The sequence below is a fragment of the Teleopsis dalmanni genome, chromosome 2 (assembly GCF_002237135.1).
Source record: "Teleopsis dalmanni isolate 2A chromosome 2, ASM223713v2, whole genome shotgun sequence".
Taxonomy (NCBI): Eukaryota; Metazoa; Arthropoda; class Insecta; order Diptera; family Diopsidae; genus Teleopsis; species Teleopsis dalmanni.
The window spans coordinates 206,047,620-206,066,177 of record NC_051847.1 but is presented as its reverse complement, the minus strand read 5'-3'; the positions used below and the strand labels follow the sequence as shown (position 1 = coordinate 206,066,177).

Sequence of the window (18,558 nt, the reverse complement as noted above, 5' to 3'; positions counted from 1 at the left end):
AATCCTTCACTTGCGCTGTCTCAACATCCCACAAAATATATCCCACTACTTTTATTAGTCTAATTTTTTTTTTTAATTTTTTGAGTTTATGCGTTGAAAATATATTAAATTCGGTTTTGTTTTTTAAAGAATTTTAGCTTTTATTTCGATCGTTATTTTTTGTATATATCTGTATATATTTCGACAAATTCGCTTTTGCCTGCATCAGGAGAATTCCTAATATTCGTTTTAAAAAAATATAGAAGTTAAAAGTAAGTTGGTTTTTTTTTAATTGGTTGATTATTACCATTTCTTTAAAGATTATAAAATATTTATATAAATATTTGTATATACTGTATTAATTTTTAGTTGCTACACATTTATTGATACAAATTATAGAACAATTATAAATTTCTTTAAAAAATATACAATACTTTTTCACAATATCTTATAATACTTAAAATTTTTTTACTTAAACATTCTAAAGTAAAAATTTATTATAAATTATACATTATATACAAATCGAATAATAAATACAAAAAGAAAAACAAAAGTTGTTGCTGTCTATAGGTCTTCGAAATGAACCTTTAAACTACTTCTATATATAGCCACTAACACGAAGAAAACCTTAGCCATATATTATCCGGAATAAATTTACATACTTAAAATACACTTAGAGAACTATTTCAAACTCATAGATCTAATATCTATGTAACGAATGTAGTTCATTTCATGTTTTGTGCTACAAATGGGCTGCATTCTAAAATAAGAAGTAGCTTATTCCTCGCATATATAATAAATTGCATTTTAAAAACTTCCGCAAATTTCACAAATATTGCATTGCATGCACTACATTTACCTGAAAGTTAAATTCACCTCGCCTACATATATAATCTTTGCGGTACTGCAGTAAGAAACACGAAATTAACTGCAGTAAAATTTTTGATTACGGACCATGAGTAAATTACTTCAATCCTTTTGTATTTCAATACTACAGTCTGTGAGTAATATATACTATAATTAACGTAATAGTTACCTTATTATTTCTTTTTAAATGACTTAAAATTGATTAAACAACTTCATTGTAATATAAAATCTTAGTCATAGTAGTAAATTATGAGCAATTAAAATTTAATTTATAAAAATTAATGGTTGTAATTTTTAAATATTTATCATAAATCTATACAATAAATATACCAAAAAAAAATATATGTTTTAAAGCACTTAAACCTTCAAGATCAGTTAAGATAACTGAGTTTACATTAAATCATTTGAGTCGCAATTATTATAATAATAAATTTGATTTTATGTCAATATGACATTAAAATGTATATTTTTACTGTTATAGAAACTGTGATATTTAATAGATCGATTTCGAAAAGTAGTGAACTACAACAACAAAAAATTTTTTCATATTATTTTTATGTTTCAAGTATTGCCAAAAATAAGTTATAAAAGAATAGTATTAAAATTTAACAATTCAAAATAAAAATATTATAAATTAATTCAATTATTCTATAGCTGGTTTATGATTTCGTTCTAATATAACACAGCAATTGAATTTATTAATGAATTATCACAGCAAATTAAAAAAAACTTCAAGTTCAAACACATACACACGTCAAGTAAGGCTTTGGGTCAGTTGGCTAATGAACACTGACTCTGAGCTTAAAATTTGACAGAGCACAAGTTCAACCCTTGGTATTTGGAGTCTCAAAAAATTATTTAAGTATAATTAAATATAAGAAATAGTTTTAAGACCACTGATGATGGGTACTTGGTAATACTCGAAACAGCTGTATTGTGAACCAAAAACTCAATTAATTAAAAATAATATACAATGAATTTTTTTTTTATTTTAGTTCAATACTTTTCGAAACCTCTCCAATTATAGTAATAGTAATAATAAAATTTAGAATAATAATACACGTTATAACAATAGCAATATAATTCAAATCATATTACGAACTTTAGGAGGCTGAAAATATATATAATGTGAGTGTAGTTAAATACAATCCTAAATCAAACGGAGCTGCACAGTGTCCTTAATGGATAGTACAGACTGGCTGAATTTGTGCGCGTATCTCAACCAAACCTTAAAATATAGACAACAAATTATAGATGAGAGCTTTTAACCGCTAATAATAATAATAATAATAATATTTAAAAATATTTACTAATTATGAAATTAAACTCGCAACAATATTAAAAGGATAAAATGAATAGGCAATTGCCAGGTAAAGCTAACGACATTAGTTCATAACTTTAAGTAAGTAATGGATAATTTTTGTTTATTCCTAAAATTATTAATAAAGAATATTACTACTACTATTATTTCAAATAGCAAAGTCTCAATTTAAGAAAACTTTCTAATTTAAATCCATAAAAATCGTAGTCACTGATTTTCCATATTTCAGTTAATAAAATTCAATTTAAGATTGTGTCCAAATGGATTTTATTGTATGGGAACAATCCAATTTCAAAGCAAACAGTCAAAAATGATTCCAAGTTAATAAAGTAAAACATTTGTTTGCTCTAAACGAACTTGTTTGTTTGCACACCAAAAACGCCAACATGACTTTTAAGCCAGTTAACTAGTGAAGAAATCGATAGTAGTCCATGGGTAGTAGGCATGAAAACTCCAGGAAAAACTCGAGTTGACTAATCATAGCTCCACGAATAGTTTATGTAAATTTATTTACAATATTGCGGTTGTAGTTATAGTAACCGTTGTTGCATATGATTACTGCGGATGATGACTAATGTAGCTCATTCATATTAATTTAATTGAAGTATAAATTTATGTTCATTAAAATAATGCAAAACTCAATAAGTTATTTGCATTCCTGCTTGCATGTAGATTCAAAGTAGGTAAACTTGTATGAGAAAAGGTGTTAAAAAATTAAATAAGAAAATAACGTGAAAAATTACACAATGTGAAAATAATTACTTAATACCAATGAGTTGAGATTAAAATATATATTTAAAATAACTTTATTATAAATCTATATCTGTAAAGCTGTAAGGATAGCTCTGTACTTTTAGATACAAAAAATATTTATCATAAATAATTTTTTATTGTTCATTTCTACTTATAAGAGCTGTTGGTGAAAATATTTCAGAAATTGAATGACTGAGAACTCAGACCAGCGTTAACAAAAAATAAAATTATTTCATTATAATAGCATTAAGCTGGGATGTCAATAAATTCAAATTACATTGTAAAATTAAAAAAAAATATTACTTTTAAAAATATTTTGTTAAACGTATTTTACAATAATTTTTCTATTAACAAAAGAAAGGATAATTCACCCATAATGATGGCTATAAAAGTCATTGATCCAATTGAGCTTGTTAGGTTTTTTTGTTGGAAGAGTTCATGAAATAGATGCTGCAAAGCAAGATTGAAAAAATTTTACATAAAAATAAAATTAAAATGAATCGATGCGGAAAAGGTCAAGGATAACGCAAACTGACATCAAATCTAAAGAGGAGGGATAATTCAATAAGATTTCAACTTTAGCATTAGTATTTTGCTACTATAAATGCTTACAAAATGAAATAAGGTTAATATTTTTAGTAATAAATATAAAAAAAAAATTGTAAAAAAATTATTATAGTGAATTCAATAAGACAAACTTTAAAAAGAACATCGTTTTGCGATCTAACTAAATAGCATTATTCCATTCATAATATAAAATAAATAAAAAAAAAAGTTATTGTAGAGGTACTGTACTATTAATAAGCTATCACGTGTCAAATATCAATATTAAAAATAATTAAACCATAATTAATGTAAACAGTAGGGTTTTCACAATTTTCTTTATTTTAAAAACAAATTTAATATGACCAAATAAAATGACATCCTCATTGCATACCTGAAGTACAGGTAGTTTTAAGCCGAATTCTTTTAGAAACATGATATCCGTAATCAAAAAGTGAGAAAAGCCATGGAAGAGAGCATTAGTCGAATTAAAATTTAATAGAACTAGACATAATAAGAATATGAAAAAAAAAAATGATTGTGTAAATGATATCTTAAACGATAGTGAGCCATTAGATAATCTAAGTAAGTAAACCATGTCCAAATCCAAAGTAAATGTTTTTGTTAATTTCTTAATGCAAAGGGAATTGCTGACGAAGATTAAAGTAATTTCTTATCGATTTGAAATGCATTTTTGTTGATACCTGAATAAGTTGGTTGATGGCAGTGGCAAGCCATCAAATAGCTTCCATATACCTCAATTAGCGATTTTTCGCTGTTTTGCTACAACAGTACCCGCAAAAACACCTGATATAGAGGAGTATAGCCTGAATCCATTACGTCAAATTTAGATCATTTAATAGGTCTTTCGTCTTTACCGATAAACAGTCTAATAAACTGTGAAAAAAGTGGCTTCCTCAAAGACGCCAAAGTGTTTTATGGTTTCTTTTTTCTACAGATTTCCACAACTTCTGCAGTGGGGAATTTCCCTGCGTGGGTTTCTATAAACCACTGACTGAAAAAAACTGCAATAAGCCTTACAGTGTTCACGCGGTTTCTTTTGATGAGTTCCCAAGATATTATCCTCGAAATTACACACGTGCCTTCCATCTGTTGTTGGCAAGCTGAAGAAGGTGAAGGTAAGCACTGCTCTTGTTGGTATCGAAGGTGATATAAATCGGTATCGCCAGGGATACATCCAGGAAAGCACCCTGCTAAACTGTTAGCTTTCTCGTACACTTCGATGTTGCTATGTCAAAGAAACCTGAATAAATACTTGAGAAAACTATAAAATGTCTTAATTATGAAATTAATCTGATCAGGCATATTCACTGTTAACAATGCCAATAAGAGTTGCTGCTGCTTTTAATAAATTTGTTAAGAGTTTATATAAAAGCTGTATTTACCTTTAAGTAGTAATTATAATCTCTAATGTTACACAAATAGGTCTCAGCATCTGGTAACGGATTCATAAAACTGTTAAGCAAAAAACATAACGTATAAACTTATCTAAATGACTCTAGTTACTTTATTTAATGCGCAATTGAGACAAGTATTCCAATTCAGATGATATGTAGGATATTTTCGTAAGCATGGATGTTTTTGGTAACGGTTATAAATATTTATCGTGTTGTTAGCAACAAATACCTCACATAGCATATAAAGAGAATATATTTCAAGTCCTTTTAGTACTTGTATAAGCCGAATGATAATGTGTTTTTAAGCTCGTTCTGATTTAAAGCATGGAAAGTGCTTTTGTGTCACTTTAAAAGTAAAAAGTGACGAAAAAACCTGGAACTAGAATATTGAAACTTTGTGCAGCCGTGGCTACTTATGTGGAAAAACACGATTAGTCAACACTTCTAATTTGACAGACAGGAGTTCTAAGCCTGGCACTTGCAGTCCAAACATATTACATACGAACTATAAACGAATTAAAAATAAATTCGAATATTTACTAAGACTATTGATGTTGAGTTCGTGACAATACTCGAAACAGCGTTGTATAATCAGTCAAATTTCAATAAATTAACTAAATTTTTGTACTTGTCGTTTCTTTGTTATTCGAATCCCTCTAACTTTTAAAAATAGCTTCTTTGTCATCATAAAAAACGTAGCTTTCGGTAAAAACAATTAACTTTAAAAATAATGTGTTCATATTGTTATTAAAAATAAATTTAATAAAATGTTATTTAGTTCACAGTATTTCAATTAATTTATTTCTGATTTAGGTGCTTGTTTGACATATAAACCGATAGTTCAAAAATAGATAAAATTCGAATAAAAAAAATTTAATAAAAAATTTACTGATGAAATAAAATTAAATCTCAAATAAAATAATTGGATATATATACATTTTATTATATATAAAATAAAATATATATATTTTTTTTGTTATATTGAAAAAAATTCATTTAGATGCTTTGAATCTATGTTACCTTTCGAACTGTTTTATAGTTCAAATTTTATTTGCAATTCCAATTTTTCAAATGTTTGCTATTAATTAAAATGCATTTTAAAAAAGAGAGAGACTTCTAATTTTTGCAGGAAAATATATAAAAAATTAAAATCCTATAAATGCAATTCGTTTTACGATTTTTTCAGTTAAATTTTTATATGTTCTTTTATAAATTTCACTATACAGTTTTTAGAAATATAAAAATGTATACATATACATATATTAATATATATTTGAAAAATTTGAAAAATAATTTTCTATTTTCGTTTTAGGAGAAACATTTGCCGTAAATTGAAAATGCATCGCATACAGCACTAAAATATTAAAGTAAGTTTATTTAAATTTAAAAAACTTAATATTCCTCGTTATGGAAAAGTATCTCGAGCAATTTTTCATACTTTCTAAATAAAAACACATACATAAAAAATTCGTTAGTTATAAAAAATTTATTGAACAAAATTGCATTATCACCACAAACGACAGACATTTGCAGGATGTAAATTTGTATCGTTAGCACAACCGAAAGCCACCGCAAATTGCTCGAAATTTGGCCAATTCCGTCGCGCACGTACGTCGTCCATGTCATGTTCCAAATGCAGCGATTTAATGTCAAAGCTGGAAATTTTGTTGATATTTGCACACAAAAGTTGCACTGAGTTAATGAAAAATAATTGTTGGCTGGTGAAATTGTTGGTAGCGAATTGATTATCGAGCTGTGAATCATTAACTACATCATCGAAGTACGTACGATAGGCTAAGCGTATGCCTGCCACATCTGCAATATTTTCTGATAAAATATCTAAAGTGCTTCGTGGCAAGCAATTGATGTGCTGTGCATAGTGCTGCGCTACTGCCACGCCCATACTATTATAATTAGAATGTTCATCGTAAACTATCTGAAATAGATCAAAAGTGTGCATAATTTCGTGTGCTAATATGAAACCAAAAAGTGAATATTTATATATGTCACTTAAGTCGTGCTTAAAAAAGGGCAGTTGCAGATAACCATAAGGTACCAAAACGATATTATCAAATATTTTAACTGGTGAGGAAGAAACGGCAGTGCCAATATCAAGCAAATAGAAAACTTTGCCATCTGGTGTTACCACATTTTTCAGTTTTTCTTGCTGCTGTCGCGTGTTAAACTTCAACAATTGCAAATGATTGCCATAGAAATCACTGATATTATTCTGTATATTTTTATAATACTGTTGCACGAACTCCAGGCTCATATCTTTTGGTATGTTACCAATCTTTAGTTTTATATTTCTGAGCTTTCTTAATACATAGTTTTTCTCTTCCTCATTTAAACCTAAATAATTTTCATTTACAATAAGTTCGAAATTATAACGCAATTTCTCGAATATCTCAGAAAGTGCTGCATCGGTGGATTCGCGTTTGTTTTTATACAAATACTCCTCGTACAAATAATTCATACCAAGTGGCATCATACCTCTAAGATGTCGTATGCAACGTATAGATCTATTTGTGACAAGTGGCAGTTCTGGTTCTATTTGATACATAAACTTAAGCATAATATAATAAGCAATGGTTTCGTTTGTGGTACTATTTAAAGTACCCAACAAGTTGTCAATATAATCAAAATTCAATGTAAATGTTTGCACAATTTCTTTGTTCACATTTACAGTACGTCCTAAAACTGTTTCAAAATATTTCTGCCAATCAATATTAGGTGCCTCTTCAATTAACTCTTTAATACTGAATTCCTTAAAAATGTTCTCATAATTGATTTCCTCATGACTTCCATTAACATAATCCAACACTGTTAAATTCTTCATTTGCTCTTCTAGTAACATAACCCTCTCAGTTATATTATTGCTCTCATCTTTCGTCATACCAAAATTTTGAAAAATTTCTGCCACATTCTCTTTTTGTAATACATATTTTGATTGATGCTGGTGTATTTCCATTAAGTAATGACTACCATTTTTTAGTTGCACATTAACATTATTAGATAAAAATATGCCATTCAATCCATAAGATCTCAAAGCAGCTATAGTGTGCAACCAGTCAAAATCAGTTTCATTTGCCCATGATTTATGCCAGTCCTTTCGAAATATTGGCCACTCGAAATTTAACTCTTTTTGTACCTTTTTTAAATAATAATTTAATACTGGATCCTTTAGTTGCACACAAGATTGATAGTAATTCCATATTTGCTCATAGATACCAGTTTTATTACTATTTGCTAACAGAATCTCTATCAATTGCTCGTTGGTCTTATAGTCCATATAACCAGGCATATCCAAATATTCTTCTGACAAATAGTGTGATATCCAGTTTCCGCAAGCATATTCATAGAAATCTTCACATGGATTCACGGTGGTATTTAAGTTTGCCATAACTTTTTGAAAATATGTATCATTGTGTACATCTGCAGCCGTAAGTATTGTCTTTAATTGTATCAATAACACCGACACTAATAGCATATAGCATAATTCGAAGCGTTTATTTTGACATAGTTGCATTGTTATCTCAATATTTTTACACAATTATAAACTTAACTTTCCGTATTCTATTTTTAATTTAATACTTGCTGATTTCGTGTGAATCTGAGACTGATCTTTGTTGCAATTAAGTACTCCGAGTCTGAACTTCCTAATATAATTTCAACAGCAAAATCTCATAATCAGTTTTCAACACGAATATTATCGCATATTTCTCCCGTATAATTTATTAAGTATGCTTACAATTTTATTCTACTTTATTGTTTATTTATTTTAATTATAGTATTTTGATTACAATATATTTTTTTTAATTGCATGCCCTACCATATACTTGTTGATATTTTAAATTTCAACTTTAGTATGTATGCGAATATTATTAATATTTGATAGAGTAGTATCAACCTTTTATTTATTTTTTTTTGTTTTGCAATTTTATTTGTAATCTATTATTTTATGACAATTATTATTATGACATGTTCTAATACTTATAATCACAATTCAAGAACTTAGTCTATTCACATATGCTTTTCAGACACTCTATTACGCGCTAATGCTCTAAGCTCGCTGAATGATTTGTTAGTTTCCCTATTTATCCATTTTTTCCATATACTTTTTGGCCGTCCAAGATTCCTTGTACCTTGTGGATTCCATTCTAATGCTGAGTGTCCAATTAGACTAACAATACGATAATAACCAAATTTAATTAATACTTGTACTACATAACAGAAACAATCAACTTCCAGTGAAATTAACTGTTGCATACTAAGCGTTTAAGATCTAATCACTATCCTATCACTAACTTATAATACATGCAGATTAATTGCATAGGTATAATATAATTCCTAACTTATACTTATCGATTATCATGTAACTACATATCTATATAAGGTTCAATAAGGTAGATCTAAAATATGATTTCTTCTCAGTCGTCTTTTTGTTTCACTCTTGTCTGACCAAGATAAGATAAGAAAATTTGAGTGAACTTCAAGTGTATGGATATACCTGCAACTTAACTTTTTTATTTCGTCTCTTATCCAAGCAATCTCTAAGTCTTTGTGTAGTTGATCGTTTGTCACATATCAAGTCGCTTCTGTAGTCATTCGTAGTCACTGGAATCTTTATAATATTTCAATTTTAGAATTACTCGCTTTAGCCCACAGCTGAATTGGGTATGTGCAGATCGGTTTAAGAATGGTCTTGTAGAGTCTTGGTTTGTTCTCTAAGCTGAATTGAAAATTTCATCCAAGTAACTAGTAGTTTTTTTTAGCTTTGATACTGTTATAATTGATATTGATACAGTTGATTCTAGACTTATTAGTTGATTGGTTATGTAGTCGAAAGATATATTTAAATTAGTAATCATTGCACTAAGAATGGGAGGAATTCCTTTAGATATTATTTTAAAGATTACATATTATATACAATATATTGATGGATTTGAGTACTCTGACATGTTTCTAATATATCTATTAAAAATTTATTAATAGCTTAATAGATACCTTTGCCAATGATATTAACAAAACTAATTATAGTTCATGTAATTAAAAGAAAATCGTTTGTAATATTAAAAATAAACTGTCGATTGGGAATGGTCGTCTTCCTAACCTGTAAGGAAGATGAATTACATATGTAATATAATTTCAAATTCCCAAATAAATAATTTTTATAAATATACCTCAAGGTATTTCTCTCAAACACATAATTACACTTCTTAATTAAGTTCCTTCTGTTAAGTTAGTTTATGGGTTTGATTGTGTGTAAAGGATTTAGTTTGATATTCTAAATTCTTGTTGATTCCTTCTTGTGCAAAGATGGATTTTAAAAGTACAAACTTCTAACTGCCAAGATTACACATAATATCTTAGATATTATTTTATTGTAAATTATTTATAGGAATAATGGAAACTTATTTGATGAATAATAGTGACAGAGAAGTTTTTAAATTTATTTTCATGCAATTTATTTTCTTCTCCAACTATTCTTATGTGAACTCAATAATCAATTTATATGAATTTTTCAGGAAGCTATGAATTATATATGTTGGATCCATAGAATTCATGTTAAAATTTTATTTTTATAACATCATTTTGAGAGAAATTGAATTGCAAGTGAAAAAGTAGTTCGTTGTACACGCACACTAAGACCTCTTAACTCATTTAAAATTTAAGTTGTATATTTATTTTAATGTTTATTTTTGTAATAATAGTAAAAATGTTTTATTATTTTCATTGTTTTGACTTTTTGACATCAGTTAAACTGACAGCATTAAAATATATTTGTCTGTTTTTACTGTTTGCCATATTTCGCAATTTATTCGGTGAGATACAAATGGCAAGACATCAAGTTAGAATGCGTGAGCGTACGCCACGTAACATAAACATTGACAACTAATACTTTCTAAGACATAAATTATATTTAGTTAAGGTGCATTTTTAAAACACTAGAGTTAATTTTAAATAGCAACTTAATATACTTCATATATGAAAGTTTAGCAAATACTTGGAACTAAAAGTTTAGTCATAGTAATGTGTATAGCATTGCCAATTAGATCGTCTTGACATTTCTATCCATGTGATAGTACTTCTTTGTCTTCATTAGAAACTCTAATGTTCTACCATTTGATAGATCTGTTCACTTTTCATTATTAATGTGTTGTGCTTTTGAACACAGTATCCTCTGTGATGTATCTCCTTTCTTAATTATCGACTTCTTACACAATTTCTTTGTTCTCGTTTTGTCTTTTTTATTTCAGAATAAGTAAACTATTTGCTATGTGGGAAGTATCGTTTTTATAAAATTGTGATTAATATTCCTTAAACTTTTACCCATATTTTTATATTGATTTTCATATATTTTCATCTTTCTTATTTGTAGAGCAACTTAAATGCTATATTGACTGATATAGTTGCAGTGTATATGCACTAACTACAATGACTGCATTTTACAATTAATAATAAATGTTCAGAAGCTATTAATTATGCCAGTGTCAGATTAAGTACTTAAATAATAAATCTCAGGAAATACAGTTTTTTAGTTCTTTTATCAAGTAAATTTAATTTAAAAACTTTGTTTAAATCATTTGTAAAGAATATAACTTCAATAAAAATTGTATTTTATTGTAATTGAAAATATCATTGATTATTTTTTTTAAATAGTATTCAAATGAATAACTCAAGATTTACTCGTCAGTAACTATCTATCTTTGGTTAAAATGCAATGTAATGTTAACCACGTATTTGTACTAAAAATATACTAGTATCTGCAATCAATAGTTAAACAACTAATAGTATCTTCATTAAATTTTATTAACTTAGAACACTGAAAAATTAATTAAAATTTTTTTATGCCATCATAAGATAAATACATTTATGAGCTAAAATAAAATACTGAAAAAACAGCAAAAAAATTAGAGTTCAGGCAGATATTCTGTAACTAAAATAGGAAAGGGGTAGGGATAGGGGGAGGAGAATTTAGTTACTTTAATTTCCATGAAATTTATTAGTGTGTTATTTCAAAATTTTTGTGATGTTGTGTGTAATTCTAAAATGGAATACCCTTTTTAATAAACTAATAGTAACTTGTGCCAATGTAAACAACTAAATCTTAAAGTTACTCAAGTAACTTACTTTAAACAAGGTATAACAATGCATATTAAATCAAAGTGAAATCTGTTTTTGGGGAAGGTTAATTAACTTTATTTATATTTTCTGAAGAAAGTTTGGACATTTTAATCTAACTTATATTTCAAAGATAGGGACTATGGCAAAGGATGGTTCCTATATATTTTATGTACCATATATATTTGAAATATATTTTCATAACTAATTTTTTGATTGACTATAACAAACTGCCTCGCCAATTAAACAAGAATTTAATATTTTCATAACTATGCAATATGCAATATGGTATATACATTGGTATAAGTTAAAACCAATAAACAGCAGCAAGAAGTCCTCAGAATGAGCCTGAAAACTATATATATGATAATAAATAAACTGACAAATAAATTCTAAAACCACCTTAACAAGATATATTAAATATTTTAAATAATTCTGTAGTATATTGTAGGTCAAAAGAAATATATTATAGTAATAATGTCGGAACTTAATATTAATGTATATGATATATAATTAATATATATTCTTATAAATTATATATAAAGCTACATTTAAATATAAAAAAAAATCAACTAAAATGATAAAAATTTGCATGAGATCGATTACCGAGGCAATGTGGAGCATACGCCCACTAATATTCTTCATGTGTTCATTTTGGGTGATCGGAATGTCTTGTCTTTTATAAACGTTACAAACGAGTATAGTGTAGTGCATGAGCAAAAGAAAATGATCGTTTATTACGAACAAAAGGAATACAGTTCATCTTTCGTCATTCGAAAATGTGAATTATGGAACTGATCTATCTATTTTTCACTTTGAGAAGTTTTCTTGTGTATATACCTAAGGCGGAGGAACATTATAAATTTTTAAAGTTGAGAAATACTAAGATAGATATTTAATGTTTTTTTTTTATTTCAAACTTATACATACCTTGTGATAAAAAAAGAACTTTAGTTTTTAATTTTTGAATTCCCGCGCTTATCCAATCGATAATTTTTTTTTTTGACTTTTTGTATAGACGCCAAACAAAAACTAATCGTACGGTATGCGTTAAACTTTGACAGAATGTGTATAATAGTGTTGCCAGCGTGAAAATAAACAATTTACCGATTGGATAAGCGCGGGAATTCAAGAATAGACCTCTCGTTCTTTTTTGATCAGAAGTTTTGTTTGTTACCTAAGGGAGACATTAAAATATTTTAAAATCTCAAGATTAAGAAATACTACGTTATATATTTCTGGTAATATTTTATTTATTAATAATTTAATTTATGTAAATTTAGTTGATTTTTTCTAAATAAAATTCCTCGTTTATTTTTGTAAAGAAAATTGATGACAAAAAATCTTAAAATTCCGTAGATCTTAAATTGGCTATTTTTATAAGTGCTGCAATTTTAAAAAAGTAATGGCTTGTGACGTTCAATGTAAGTTCCTCAATAATTGCTTTAAAAATAATTTCTCAATTTTATACCAGATTCCTATAAGTCTATTAGCAACGTTCAATCAACTTACAATTTTGTTATTCTCTTTTGTAGCATTCAGTGAACTAATCCAATTCAATTTAATACAGTCAACAAAGAATTGTCAGTAAATAAAATCGACAGATGCCATGGAATTTCTGCCGATGCAGCGGATGCAAATTGCTTGCTGCTACAAAGTCACAATTCCATTAAAAAAAATTTCAAAAACGAATGCCAATTTATAAAAATCATTGACATCTGATGACGACTAACTATATTAGTTACTTTTTTTTTGTTTTTTTCAAATGTTTTAATTTAATAACTATTGTCTATAGTAAAAAGAAAACAAAAAATATTCTTCTATTTATATTTTGTTTTGACTTTGAATGGAATAAACTTTAATTAATGCCACAATGCAAGTTTTTACAAACATTTGTGAAATATCTAAATGTAAATGGTTAGATATAGTTTTGTGTATATATATATTTACTAAGCATGCTTGCTTTCACTCTACTTGTGTAATAAATCTACAAATCATTTGAGTAAATAAAATTGAAGTGAGTTTTCAATTAGAGTAGTACGGATTAAACGAAGATTCATAACAGCTTTTACGAAATTTACCACCTGCTGCTTAATTACTTTCAGCATGAACAAAATTGAGACGAAAAAATACTCAGCAGTATATCAGCTATCTTTTAGTTACTCGCAATGAAATTCACATTTCCTTTGTATCCGTTGATACATTTTGACGTTTTTCTTACCACACTTTGGGTGCTGTAAGTGCTTCGTTATTAAAACGGTAACCAGCTTCTTATTAGCACTACAAATTTAACATGTATACACGTACAAACTAAAAGTGTTGCAATCAATTTATTTTGATATCTCAAACTCAATTAGGGCTTTCATTACTTAGCTATTACATTTTTTCCTTTTATCGCATGAATTAGAACATCTAATGTATATACTGTGATGCTGGATGCAAATTGGAAATCGTGATAAAATATTTACATAAATAAATATAATATACCTATAAACAGAATATTTATTTTTGTAGCTATAAACAGAATTTATTTGACATAATATTTTTGATTTGATTTAAAATATTATCAGCAAGTGCAATATAATAACATAGATGTAATTATTAGTAGTTAGTGACAGTAGTTAGTGAGGTGAAGAGAGGACGAGTCCTTCTCAATTAGCCAAAAAGCCGTTTTGAATCCACAAAAACCTCGTAATAGGGGGTAGAAGATAGAATCTAGCTAATGCTAATACTGGGGCCCCTAGAAAGTTAAGCCAAGTTCTGGCCAAACCTGGACAAAGACACATCAGGTGTTCTGGTGTCATTTCCTCAAGAGCTGATAGACACGTACAACAAGAGGTACCACAGGGTAGGCCGAGTCTAGCTCCGTGCCGTTCTATGAACGAGTGTCCTGTAAAGACAGATATTAACCTCAGATTTGTTTCTACAGATTGTATAATTATTTGTAATTTATAATAAAAATTATTTAATATAATATTTATGATTTGATTTAAAATATATACAGCAAATTCAATTTAATTCCATAGATGTGATTATTAGTAAATTGTAATATAATATTGCTTTAATGAATATCACACCAAAACCATACTCTGGCACGGATCTTCGAAATACCTTAGTACATCATAATCACAAACATTTATATAGATCTACTAATAAACTAAGTAATATAAAAAACGAAACTATCCAGCATAGCCTCTTCTAGACTTTTCTGCAAAATAGATTACAGAATCTTCAAAATATATTGTGATCTGATAACCACTTACATTTACAGATATCTACTTATAAATACCACCCCGAAATATATAAAGGAAAGGGCTACAAAACTTTTTCCCAGAAAAAAGTAACAGATCTTAAAAACACATTGATATATTAGAAAATCTGCTAATAGGGTCTTTCCAGAAAATTTTTAAAAACTAAGTTACAAAACTTTTCCTTAGAATAGATTACTCTAATTAAACACTAATCCCAATAAGAAGAATTCAATTGATGGAGACAAATTTGCAAACACAATCACCCACCCACTTATAAAAAAATTAAATCGTAAAAATGTCAAAAATACAGGAATAAGTTTAAAATTAGTTCACTTAACCAAAGGTACTCGCAGCCATCAGTGTCAGTTTTCCCAAAACACTACATTACTTTAACTAGCATCCTTTCTTAAAAAGATTCTTCCATTACTTCTAGTCACTCGTACTCATTAACTGATAAAGAACAGCTCGCTCGCATAGCCTCGCTAACTAATGACTCGCGCTCCATTGTTTGCCAAAGTACCTCAACCTCAGCATTCTTTTCTCATTAATTGCAGTAATGAAATATTTTTAAGTTAATTAATAAAATTAAAATGCAGATAATGAACTTCCAGCATCCATCAAAATCTCATGGTATATCAAATGCAAAAAAATTAAAAAAAAAAATTTTTATTTTTATTTTGATTAAAAGTGCACTGGATGAAAAAATACATTTAATTGAAAACATTTTTGTTGTACTAGTAAAACTTTTTATATTTCTATTTTATTGGAAACTATTTAAACTGGAATTCATTAATCCTGCCAAACATTTTATTTACGATTATTTGTATAGCCAAAACAATCAAATTCGCATTAATATTTAGTTTATGTACGGCATTTGTTGAACTCTGCGAATTTCCAATAAACGAATTGTTCTGTGTTCTGTGTAGGATGGCAAATGTTTGTGCCAGTTTAGATGAAATGGTTATGTATTTGATTTACGATTTGTAAATACATTAATGCTCATACAAATGCAAACATGCACCTTAATGAATCACATTTAGCGTACAATTGCAAAATCGTACTGCGGCTATATAGGTCTGAATAAAGTAGTCGATCTATCCTGCCTGCCTGCCTGCCGCCTGCCTTAAGTACGAAACTGTCATTAATTTGAAACAAGTAGTTAACAATGGAATTGTGTATTTAAGGTATATAGTTGTTGTTGTTCTTCCCGTTGTTGTTTACAATTTCAATTTGTGAAACAGGCAAGGTTGAGACAACCTAAATTATCTTAAATCCAAATTAAGTTAAGCTGTGATTATAAAACAGCATTCTTGATTTTGATTTAAGAGTTGCTCGCTATGTTTGGCAACATAAAATGAAAGCACTTGTTAATACAAATATGTGGTATACAAAATACCAAGGGCGGTTTACACACCCTACACCTCAAGAAAATTACAAATACATTGTATTTTAATCAATGCCTTTGACTCCTAAACAACACTGCATCTAATATTTATAACCTACTTTTATATCTGTATAGTATTCAAATATATCAACTCATATATATTTTAATATTTTGGAAAGTAAATTGAGGTAAAGTAAATTGAAATTTCCTAGGGATTTTTTGCACTACACTTATATAAATATTTATTAATTTATTTATTGCACTTATTCAAATTTATTTATTTATTTATTAAACATCTTCTAAAATTTCCACAATGGTAACACCTAATTTTTATTTAATTAATCCAACTCGAAATTCTGGTAAATACACACATTTGCTGCCATACCGACATAATTTACCATTTTCCTCAATTTATTTACTCAACTCGCACACGGCCTAAAATTTCAAAGTCGTTCATTTTATAAACATGTAAAACTAAGAACATAACAAATACTCTATACTGATGCAGACCCGACACTAGATCTTTTTAAAAGGCTCAACTTAAAATCAATAGAAAAAACATTCAAATTCTCTGAAACAAAATTTGAGACGTTATTAAATTACACATCCCTGTCTCTTAGTATAATATCAAATATCATTCTAAATAGTATGCCAAACTCGTCTTATCAAAACCAGGATTAGCATACCTTTACTCATGTCAGTATAGGGTACTAGACATGTATAACTAGCAATAAATTTAAGTTTGTTATATTTTTATTTAATTTTATGTAATTTTTTGTGAAATCAGTGAAGAGAGTAGTTGGGTTATAGATTCATTTAGTGATTTCAGAGTTTATTTAGTCAGTACTGACAAATATATAGTAAATTTTGGCTTACAGAATGCTCTACACCGCATATTCTACTGTTTTGGAATATGTTTTTAAGTTAGCTGTTCTAACAAAAATCCAATTTTTTGCGCTGGGTATATAAGGAGTTTGACCAGTGTTAAAAACAGTTTTTTGAATTACATGATCAAAAAAAAAATATGTTCTAACTACATACTAGTTACATTAACCGAATCATTTTGTTAGAAAAAACTTAGCTTATGTGGTAAAGAAGATATAAAAAACCAATATATGGTATGGTTAAACCAACATGATGCGTCAATTAAGAATACTTGGACCTGAGATTCAGTTAAAATCTGGTTAAATCAACTAAATTATTTTTCTGAGTGTAGCTTGTTAATGATTTATATTATGTGTAAAATAAAAGAAACAACTAATAAATATATAAACATTCTTAATCCAATTATGTTTTCTGTACGTCTAATAGTCGGTAAAAGGCAGAGTTAATTGAAATATTTGCTTTGATATCATTCAATCAATTTAGTATTAGGAGAGATAAATATGTTCTAGTTAGTCTTTCAAACATCACAGGAATCCTAACAGGGCACTGTAGACTAAAAAACCACTTCACAAAACTGGGTATACTTATGGATGCAAGAGAATGAGGAGTCTGCCAAACATGTGCTGTTAGAATGCCCTACGCTAATGCACATACGAAATAGGCTCCTAGGAATTTATATTCTTACTGAAGAGGCAATAAAACTCTGTAAAGTAGGTTCTATACTACTTTTTTATTGACGCAACAGTGCATAAAGACCTACTCTAAGCCCATAAGGGGGCACAATAGACTCGACGGTCGCAGTGCAACATTCCCTAACAATAATAATAATAATCTTTAAAATTAAATGATAATTTATGTTAGATTGTTATATTATATATATATTTTTCTTTTCTAAACTATCTTTTGCTATTATACATTGTGACCGAAAAGTTTTCGGGAAATTTTAAATAAAACGCAAAATTCTTAACCTTCATCAATATTTATTTTATCTCCTTCAAAATATGCTCCATTAGAAGCGATACACAAATGCCA

The 18,558-nt window shown here is 27.9% G+C and overlaps 2 protein-coding genes across 2 annotated transcripts in view; one reads left to right on the top strand and one right to left on the bottom strand.

Annotated features, from left to right (window-relative positions):
* The window catches only part of LOC119673899, a 98,926-nt gene that overhangs the window by 49,393 nt on the left and 30,975 nt on the right, over positions 1–18,558 (top strand). Inside the window, exon 3 of the mRNA XM_038085005.1 lies at positions 6,194–6,248. The gene's annotated coding sequence lies outside the window, so the exon portion shown is untranslated. The remainder of the gene's footprint in view (positions 1–6,193; positions 6,249–18,558) is intronic.
* Positions 6,349–8,483, bottom strand: LOC119673900 (membrane metallo-endopeptidase-like 1). Its single transcript, XM_038085006.1, has one exon. The coding sequence runs from the start codon at positions 8,408–8,410 to the stop codon at positions 6,389–6,391; it is 2,022 nt and encodes a 673-aa protein (XP_037940934.1). The 5' UTR covers positions 8,411–8,483; the 3' UTR covers positions 6,349–6,388.